The 10,970-nt window shown below is 38.4% G+C and overlaps 1 protein-coding gene across 2 annotated transcripts in view; it reads left to right on the forward strand.

The window, feature by feature from the left end:
* Positions 1-10,134, forward strand: part of PTER (phosphotriesterase related) — a 34,347-nt gene extending 24,213 nt beyond the window's left edge. For both annotated transcript variants that reach the window (XM_065398900.1, XM_065398901.1), the window contains exons 3-5: positions 528-793; positions 4,445-4,585; positions 8,733-10,134. In XM_065398900.1, the coding sequence (XP_065254972.1) occupies positions 528-793; positions 4,445-4,585; positions 8,733-8,943 (618 nt within the window). In that variant the 3' untranslated portion in view covers positions 8,944-10,134. The remainder of the gene's footprint in view (positions 1-527; positions 794-4,444; positions 4,586-8,732) is intronic.
* Positions 10,135-10,970: the final 836 nt, after the last annotated feature.

Genomic DNA, 10,970 nt, shown 5'->3' on the forward strand with positions numbered 1-10,970 from the left:
ATTCCATATTAAACATTCAGGGCCAGATATTTAAACGTTCTCAACCTCGGTTTTGCACACACAAGTGTGCGCCTGTTTTTGTGGGGGCAAATAACAGCATCAAGAAGTTTAACTACCTGACCATATTTGCAGGTGTCTACATGCCATCATCTGTGCCTGCAGAATTACAGGCTGCTTTAAAAAAAATTCTTGTTTAAGCACAGACGTTGCATAGGTTTAAATCGTTACAAATATTGGGTGTAGACCAGCCCTTAGTTAAGCCAGTGCAAGCTTTTGTGTGGATGCTCTGGTATTGGTTTAAACCTGGCTTATATTGGTTTAGGTTGCACTTGGCACAAGGTACCCTCATGTAAACCAAGCTTAAACCAGTGTAAGAGTGTGTACACAAAGCTGGATATATTTGTCTAAACAGATTTAAAATAACACCATTAGTTAGACCCCGTGCAACTTTGTGTGTAGACCAGAGCTGATACTTTGCAACACAAAGAGTATCAATAACAAAAGGATTTCCTTTTTATTTTTGTTAGCTTACAGACGTTATCGTCAACGAGATACTCAGTGGAGCTGATGGAACCAACATCAAGTGTGGTGTTGTAGGAGAAATTGGCTGCTCATGGCCTCTGACTGAGAGTGAAAACAAAGTACTGCAGGCAACAGCCCATGCTCAGTCACAGCTGGGCTGCCCCATTATAATCCATCCTGGCAGGAATAGTGATGCCCCTTTCCAGATTATTCGCATTCTGCAGGAGACTGGGGCTGATATCTCAAAAACAGTCATGTCTCACCTTGACAGGTAATAGGCTACCCTGGTATCATATGTCTATGGTTTTCCTAGATGTGCTGTCTAGAAATAGTGGAATTTCGGGGAATTACATGGCAGCTTCAGACAGCTGGGTTTATCCAGTGATCAGATATCACTACAAGAAGCATTGCTTTGTGGTTAGTGATTTCAAGAATACAATCATGCTTATGTAGAATTCAAGAACACAATAATGCTTATTCTTATGCAGTCCAAGAGGTTCTGGATCAGGCTTCTAGTCTACAAGCAATCTTGGCCAAGATTTTAAAAAGTCAGATCCTATGTCGATACATAGACACCTGAATAAGTAGCCTTGTTTTCAAAAGTGCTGGACATTCAGCAGGTCCCACTGATTTCAGTGGGAGCTCCTAGGTGTTCATCCCTTTTAAAAATCAGGTTGCTCTCCAAGGACCCGATTCAGAGCTCATTGATGCCAATGGAAAGACTTCCTTTGACTCCACTGGACTCTGGATCAGACCCCAAACCAGGTTCTTCAGACTCTGCAACCAATTTAAAGCAATACAGCTTAAAAAAATTCCAGTTAGATTTTAGATAGGTCCTGTCTTATTACAGAGAGCAATATGTTAGCCCCCTTTAAAACAAAAACAGCACAACACAGACATGGCGGGGAAGAGATAGTATCCTGCTCCTTGAATTGAGAAACACAGGCCATTTGGTGCACAGCAGGTTTATGTGACCTTGTGTAACTGGCGATCATTTGGCAAATGTCCAAGTATTGATTAATGTGGCTAGCTGCTGAATAATGGAAACTATTTGTGGTCATATGACTCTCAGCAATTCAATTGTTTGTCCCCATCAAGGGTGTAATATAGACATATAAATTATACCCAACTCTGTTACATTTATTGAAGATTCCTGTTGACTACATGTTCCACAGCATTGCAATTCAAGTACAGATTGTTTGTATATATACCAGAACCCCAAATTATTCATGTACATTTTGGGTACATTTGATTAATTTTTAAAATAATGCTTTAATGCTATAAAAATAAATGAAAAATCAATTATATACATCACACAATCTCTCTTCATGGATTAATATGTGATTAATCTTCTGTAGATTTATTTCTTGGACTTTCTAAAAAACATATTAACCCCCTAATCTGTGGATACAAGAGTGCTCAGCAACTTGCACAGGCAGTGCCAGGGACTTTTGTAACCACTTCGATAGAATGTAGCAAAACAAATTGTTTTTAAACATAGTGCTTGCCTCTCCTCTCACTTACACTGGTGTGAATTATACATGATTCCATTTAATTGAACAGAGTTACACTGGTGAAAAAAACGACAACAGTATAAGCAAGAGGAGAATCAGGGCCACAAAGTTCTAAGTGCAGCATCAGCTGAACAGCCATTGATACAACTCATGACATGTTCTGATATTTATTATATCCTTACATTACACACTTGGAGATGGGCCCTCACCGGAACACAGGATCTGAATGACCTCGAATTTTGAAGTACAGTTCAGCATCTACAAGTGAATTTAGCATCTTAGGCCCATCTCTATACTGGAGTATCCAGATCCCCTAAATTTAGAAGTTTGTATGTAGATTTAAACTTCATGCTTGTCTTCATTCAACACATAACAGTACTATTTAGATGTCAGGAACGGACTATAATGGTTAACTCTATACTGCTAGTTACATCATGTTTTCCAGTACAGCTTTTTATTACATTCTATCTTAGGGCTCTGTAATAAAAGTGTGATACACAGGAGGGCTGGGAAGAGTCAACTTTTTATTTCCTGGCCCCTGTCACCCAAGAGGGATTAAGGTTACAAAGGTGCCCTGTCATAACAGGGGTGAGCATTCACTGGTACCTATGGCTACTGTTACAGTATCCATGGTGTATATGTCATGAAGGTATGTAATGGATAATGCTTTATATGTTAATAAGCATAACATATATAGTCCCCTGTGAGCCCACCACTAACAGTTGTTTTTAAATAATTTTTCATGCCTGTGACATTACTCCTATGAAATTTGGCATTGCGCTGGAACTAGCTTCATTCTCTTGGCTACTGCAGCCCCTTGGACTATGCAGGGCTGGCACTGTAAGCCACTCCTTCTTCTGCACTGCACTTTGAAAGCCCATTTGGTCACAAGCTCTTATCTTGTGTAAACTGTGAAATGTATTTACAAAGAATTTGTTTTTAATTACAGTTGACAATGCTGAGACTCCTGCTGGTGACAGGCTTGTCTGAACAAGGGTTTTCTCTCTCTCAGCCCATCTGTTCCTCCTACTTGATTCTGCTGTTAAGTCATAATATTGAATTTGTGACATCAGTCATTTCCATAGCAACAGACTATGATGTAATTAAACTGAGAAAAATGACTTTGTGGCATCAAAAAGGGAGAAGCTGTAGGTGAACATTCTTATTTAAATGCAAATATCTGTGCTTATAATAAAGGAACAGAGCACGTTGTTTGCAAAGTAAATTGTTGTTTTACTTTTTGTTTTTGCTTTTTGTTAAATGTTTTCTCTTCCGCCCCTCCCCTCTTTTCCCTATCCCTCCAAAAAAGCTTCCTCCATGTGAGAAAGTTCACGTTATGGGTGTATCGATAGATTTACATTGCATCATTCAGAGGAATTTCTCACAGATGGAAGAACCTACTCCGAGGTCTTCAGAGAGGACATTTCCAAGGAGGACTTGCTTGCTGCCAGAAGTCGTTAGTTCACCAATTGTCACTCTTCCCCCTGAACTGGTGCTCCACCGATGTGCTGTGTTTTAGTTGTGGTCCTGACTATTTCAAGATGCCATTACATTGTTTTGCAAGAATAGGGATGTTAACTTAGGGAATCTTGGTGAAATTCCAGTATGAGCCGTTACACTCTGCCTACCTTATCTTTTGTCTCTGTTGGGTAGGGTTTTCAGTCCTAAACCAGTGTGTAGTGTTGTGTGTTAAACATTTGCAGCATTTTACCCCAAAGGGAAGGGGGTGGATCAGCATTCACGTCACACTCCCCATCAGTACCCAGTCCTGGCCGGGGAAGCCAACCAGCAGACCAAATTCAGTGATGAATCCTGGTCACGTGTTACCTGAGGCATGTTGCACATATGCTAAGAAGAAGACCCCAAAATATGTCTGTCTTTCAGTAGTGGATGAAATGAGCCCTATATGTAGTGCCTGATCTGATACCTCTTTTTTGGGCAAGTAGTCCTTATTCACATAAATAGTCTGTTGGCTTTAAATAAACGTCCCTCTGAATTTAAAAACAAACAAACAGCAAAACCTTCCTTCCTCATGAGTGTGACAGGACAGTTTCTGATATTAAGCATGTGTGTCTTGGTTCTTTTTTCTCATTGAAGTTCATTATAATTGCACTTGTTATGCTACATGTTAACATATTTTAAAAGGCATGGAATCTCCAAATGACGTGGGAAAAGACTGAATAATACGTTGGTTTATTATTATTTAACAACTTAAATTTCTCAAACAGTAGCTCAATTTCTCAGTAAACCTGATCAAATATTTTTAGTTCCTTGGAAGTAAGATTTCCCCCAGTGATATATTTAAATGCTGTAGTCCATATAACATGGTGCCCTGGAACCATTTCCAACATGTGTTATGATGATGACTTGTTTATGCACATTTACACTGTGCTTTGTGTTTTCTGCAGGACTATATTTGATGAGAAGAAACTGCTGGAGTTCGCTAAACTTGGATGCTACTTAGAGTATGACCTCTTTGGTACAGAATTGCTTCATTACCACTTCCATCCCGATATTGATATGCCAAGTGACAATGAAAGAATTGCAAGGTACCTAGTGCAATGCAATGAAGTATAAACAATAACACTGCTAGCTACTGAAAATGAAAATTATTGGTATGCAGGTTTCAAATGCATCACAGAATGGTCCTGCTCACTGCTCATACCGATATGCTAAATGATGGTAGTTTACTGTTGCTGGTACTTCTATCTAGTACAATAAATATAACTCTGTCTCTTACCTAGCTAGGTATGTATAATACAAATATTTCTTCCTACAGAAAACGCAACTATGAAAACCTAAGCAAGTAGAATATTTTAAAGATGTTTATTCATAATTATTTGTTCATTTAGTTGAATATCACCATGTAGAGTGGTTGCTCTTTTTTTAGCATCCTGGTCTCCAAAGTGAGGGATTAAATGTGATTACATAAAGGTCTGGCCTTTGTTTATAGTCATCCCTGTATTAGGTGTTATTACTATCCATTGTCCAGTCTAATTGTAATGTCTGATAAATGGGTAAAAGACTTTGGCCCAAATTCACCACTGGCATTAATGGAGCTGCAGCCACTTACATGAAAGGTGCATTTGCCCCTTTGCTTCCACTGTGCAGCATGATCTGTTTATCTGCTAGGCCCTCTATCACTTCTCCCACCACCACCACATTCCCTATCCAAGGGATAACATTCTTTTCTCTTCAAAACTCTTTAATGATCTTCATGTTCACTTCTTCTTGTCCTCTTCCCTGCTTCTAATCAGCGTCTCCAATACCAGTTCAGTTCAATGAGATTTATTAGCATAGCACATTGTACAAGTGTTGCCAGAGGTTACAAAAGAGACAGACCCATGAGGTATGTGTCTGAGGTGGGTACGATCTGCCCAGGCTGGGGCTTCCTGCTATATTTGGAGTGGGATCCCCTGTGTCAACTTGTCAGCAGTGTCATTCCTAATCGAGTGGCAAGATGCCATCCCTTCTTTCTCCCAGGGACAGAAACACTTTTTTCTCCTCACTTTTTGATGAGAAGGTTTTTACGATTCCCGATCATTTGACGAAATATAGGAAAGATCTTTCTAGCTTTAACTCCTATTGCGGACATTACTTTTCTGCCTGGGCTGCCTCTGTTACATTGGCTGCACAATCTCTCTTGTCTGGTTTCAGACTATTATCTCTTTTCTTTCTGCCAAGTTTTTATCTGATTCTGCACTTGACTTTCTCTGTGCCTGAAAGATCTCTGGTTTTACACAATAGGAAATCTTCTCTCTATTTATATTGCTTTTCAGTCTTGCACGCACTATCTCAAATCGTGTTCTGTTGTAACAACAGTTTTTCCACACTTGGCCTTTCTAACATAGGCTTGCAAAACATTCACCCAGTGCTGCAGTTGTTTTGCATGTTTGCAATAAGAACTCTTATTGAAAACACTGGGAGCTATGCATCCAAAAGGATTGCTCTACTGGGCCTGGGGTAATGTGTCTCTCCTTAATCATGGTAATATTTTTTGTCTCATCCATAATATTCCCCCTTCCACCCGCCCCCCCAGCCACAGCTGTTCCTCCTTAGCTCCCTGGCATTGAATGAGTGTGGCAGCAGGCTTTTTACAAAAAGAAATACTACAAGATTGCCTTTTGTTTTGGTTGTGTGTGTGTGTGTATTTGGGTTGGAAACGCCATTAAACTGTTCCTTGTACTTTCAGTGTGTTCACGTTGGAAACACCATGACAATGGCAGCCTCCTGTTTTTCTGCAGATTCCTAATAGGCTGACATTTGATTTGTGTTCCACACAAAGTAATACATATCAACTTGACCCCTACATTTGTTTGTACAAGTATTCAAAGAGAAGAACATTTTCAAGCATATTCATGTTCAGATCCAATACTTATGTATGAATTAACTTACAAACATGTGTATGTCTAGTCACACAAATACAGCTATAAATATGTATGTGTATGTACATATAATATATGTCTATGCAAAGGGTATGTTGAAAATTATTTTTTTAATGAGCAGGCGTGTAGATTTATTGTAAATTTTTAGGAGAGTTATGGAGTGGGGGAAGTTGTATTTCTGGGACTGCCTGGATCTTAGGCTGACCCAGTCATCATCTCTGACATAATCTCCTTCAAAATTTGTGTTTATTCATTGGTTTGGGGGTTTTTTTATGGCACATCTTACCTACTTTTTCTTTTATCTGGTTTTCCTTGCTCAGATCTGGTGGTTTGGTTAGTACTAAATTTTGATTTACAGACCCAGCCACTGTCATCTTATCCTCTACCAAGTACACAATCTGGCACTGGCATGTAGTTTTGGGAAGGAGGACGTACTTTCACTGTGGCAGACCTACAGTATTTACAACGTTAGCATGTGTATTTTATGGAAAACCTCCAGTTTGGCACTAAGTCCCCTTATTTACCAGATTTAGGCTGATTATGATTTTTGCCCAGCTGCATGCACATATCTCCCTATAACCAATCTTCTGTATAAATCCTGCCCTCCCCCACCCCAAGCTGACAGTAAGAACTTTCATATTGCTGATGACAAAATAATATAATGTTCCTTGTCCGGGATCAAAGCACGCTCAAATAATGAAAAAATCAAAATTGCAAAGTGCTAGTAAAAATGGTGGAATCGAAAGGTTTATGTGAGTGATAAGCAATGAACAAACACCAGTTTTGCTAATATTCATCTCTTCCACTTTAATGTTGCAAGCTATTGGGAGCTCAGGACTCTTGTTAACATTGTCACCTCTTAATGCAGCAAGACGTACACCTGGCCAAAACACATTGACAGTCACTTCTGTGCCAGTAGATGCTGTCAGAGAAGCATGTTGAACAACCTTCAGATGTAGTAGGCTCTTATCATGAAGGTATATCAGCCAGCAGAATTCTACCTTTGTTCTCTTAGGGGGCAAATCATGCCCCACCCCTCCACATTTTGCAAGCGTGGAAGGAACACGCTGAAAGGAGTGGAACCAAAGTGGTTCTGCTGACTGGAAGAGGGTGGCAGGATGCAGGAAGGTTCATGAAGCTGCTTCTGCACTGCCACAGAAGAGGTGATCTTTGCAGATCCACCAGTCAAACTTCACCCTCAGAGGGAAAGACATTAGCCACCGGCTTATCATCTGTCCCAACTTGGCCCTCTCTCTGATTGTGCAAAATCTGTTTACAGGGACTGTGGAATTAGCCCTTTACACCTGTGATATTGCTGACATTACTTTTTATTTGTACAGCACTAGCAAAGACAGCTGCTGCTAGACTAGCCATTTTAATTAACTTTCTCCATAGATAAACTGCTGAGGGTGGGATGTTATCTGTGTGATTTTGTCTTCGTGGAAATTGGTGACTCTCAAAGACTTGAAATGTCTATAGCCCAGTTATTCCAGATGGAAATTCACTAAAGAAATGTTAATATTTGCATAATCCACCCATACTTTATTCTTTGAATAAACTTCAACAATCTGGGTCAGATCCTCAGAAGCTTGATTGACTTCAGCAGGGCTACAGCCATTTACACCCGTGGTTTTGCTTTTCCTTGTGTGATTGCAAAATAATAAACCAGTATTGTTAAGAAAGGCTGTGTAGAGTGAGCAAAAATCCTCCAGGAGATTTGCTTCTTCAGATGAAAGACCCATGGTTGGAAGTTATCTAATCCCTGTGCATTACCATGTTCTTTGTTTGTGGAAATCCCTCAAAAAAAGTGTGTAAATGCAACTGAACTACTTAGCAGTACAGGTGTGGAAATGGTTTATATTAGGTTAGAGGCAAGCATTAATCCTGTTAAATGATCATTTGAAGAACAGTGTATCTAGGAAGTGATTGTTTAGCCTTGTGGGCCAGGCCTACTCATGTTGAAATCCATGAATTTTGCCATTGACACTGATGGAGCAGGACTGCAAAACAGTGTAATAAATCCTGGCAAAGTGGATTTTCCCCACTCATCACTCCAGATGTGTCACACTGTCTTGCTTCCAAAGGGATTTCTTCTCTCTAAAATGGATCTAGGAGAGTTTAATCTTTTGTGTATATTTAAGAAACAAGCCTGCTTGTTTCTTTTAAAGATGCTGAAATAGTTCGTTTCATTTATAATGCAGACTAGAGGTATGGCCCTGTAAAATATTTAAATACTAATTATTTCTGTATTACTTCCAGAATTGTATGAACTCTTAACTGACAGACATACTTCGTATTTACTTTTATACAGGATTCGGATGTTAATTGACGAAGGCTATGAAGACAGAATTGTAATTGCTCATGATGTGCACACTAAGAATCGATTGATGAAATATGGAGGTCATGGATATTCACATATCCTCAAAAACATTGTTCCTAAATTGCTAATAAGAGGCATACCCCAAACTATAATTGATAAGATATTGATCGAGAACCCAAAACAGTGGCTGACTTTTAAATAGGGCTCATGATTAGATATTCACATCTTGTATGTGAAGCTTGCTGAGAAAAGTCAGATTTGTTTCAATAGAATGGTCATTTTAAAGCTAGGTTCTTTTGAGGAAAACTTGTGTGATGTTCATAAGACCCCCAAAGAGCAGGTAATCACTTCCCTTTTTAATTAGAACAAAAAATATTGTGTATTATCTCTCCATCTGATTACCTCTAATAATCTGGTCCTGAATGAGTTATTTGTTTTGAGCACAACTACAGAATCTTTCCAAGTAAATATTGAAATAACTGCTTCCAAAGAGCAGATTTAATACTAAAGTTAGTTATCATTCAGGATTATTATTTTTTTAAAGATGCATCAGCTTAACTACTTGAGGAAATTTAAAATGTTTCCAGTTAAATAGCCCCTTCTGGAGCGATTTGATGTTCCTTGTAATATTGATGATCCTGTTAATTATCCTGCTGTTCTTTAATTAATGCTTGAAAAAGAATATGGCATTTTTAAATAGCTACTGTAGAAAACAGAATAACAGAAGGAAGACAACGTGATTTCAAAAAAGGTACTGTATCTCTCATGATTAACAACTTGTAGAGATTATTTTTAAATGAAAATATAAAAGAATACATGGAAAATATATTTTTAATAAAGCAATTTGTAGACCACTAACAACTTTATGTTTTAGAAGTCTTTTTTTTTAATTATGTTAAATTTTGAGTTGAACTTTTGGAAACTTGCAAGTGAAAATATGAAATGTCATGCAAATCAGCTTGATGTTGAAAAGATGAAAATCCACAAGGCCAAATATATTACATAATACAATTTAATGAGTTGTTACAATTATAACAAAGGCCATGATTTAATCAGTTTACAAATCAGTTTGTCAAGATGTGATTCAAAAAAGAAATGTTTGCCTTATATATGTTTTTCATTTAAATATTTGTTCTTTCCTCTAGACCAAAACAGGGGTAAATATTTATTTATCCAAAGAAAAGATTGTGTGTTAGCAATGCCAATCTCATTTCAACAGCTTATTCTTTCACATGTCCAGCTTTTGATGTCCTGTGGCAATGAAGTATTCCTGGTCACTTCTTGGTGAATGTGCATTGCTAGTTATAAATGATTTTTTGCTTGAAACCTTGTTATTTAATACCTACATGAGAAATCTCCAAGGCTTTGCTGCCAACCACTCTGTAGCGGTGGTCATCTGCAATAAAAGCAATTGTGATATGAGTAGATGTTAAGTCAACTATGTGTCTATTATAAAATATATTGCATATAATCAGTACAGTCCATGAATATGGGTTGTTGTCTTTTTTACAAGAAGAGTAGTAATGTTTAACCAAACTGATGTGATGTAATGAGGAAACAGGAAAAAAAAAGGCAGTTATGAAGCACAATCTCCCTCTTGAGAACCAAGATTTGTTACATATGAGATTCTCTTTTGAGCATAGACTGATGGCACATCATGTCTTTTGAATTGAACAGCTGTCCAAAGGAGGAACAGACCAGAAGAATGATATGGTCTGTGTAAGAAATGCCTTAACCATGTAAATAAATGCTTTTTAGGGGGATTTTTCTATCTTTAAAATCTCTATCTTAAAGTTATCAAAAAATCAAAGGGGAAAATATTTTTCTTTAATTATGGCAGATATTTGACACTTTAGTATATGACAAATCTCAGTTTGTCCCATTCCCTTGGTAGATTAGAGAAGGTTGCATGTGGCAGATTATCAGGGCCCGCTCTACCATTTTTGCCGCCCCAAGGAAAAAAAAAAAAAAAGCCGCCCGAACTGCCAAAGCAAAGAAAAAAAGCCACTCGGACTGTGCCGCCCCAAGAATGGACGGAATGCCGCCCCTTAGCATGTGCCGCCCCAGGCACGTGCTTCCTCCGCTGGTGCCTGGAGCCGGCCCTGCAGATTATGTAAAACAGAAAAACTAGGTCTGGCCTCTCACTACTCCATAGCAATTTATACAAATAGTATTTTTATTCTGCCATGAATGTAACCTAAGACCTATACTGCATCAGCATTACAACAG

The sequence above is a fragment of the Emys orbicularis genome, chromosome 2 (assembly GCF_028017835.1).
Source record: "Emys orbicularis isolate rEmyOrb1 chromosome 2, rEmyOrb1.hap1, whole genome shotgun sequence".
Lineage (NCBI taxonomy): Eukaryota > Metazoa > Chordata > Testudines > Emydidae > Emys > Emys orbicularis.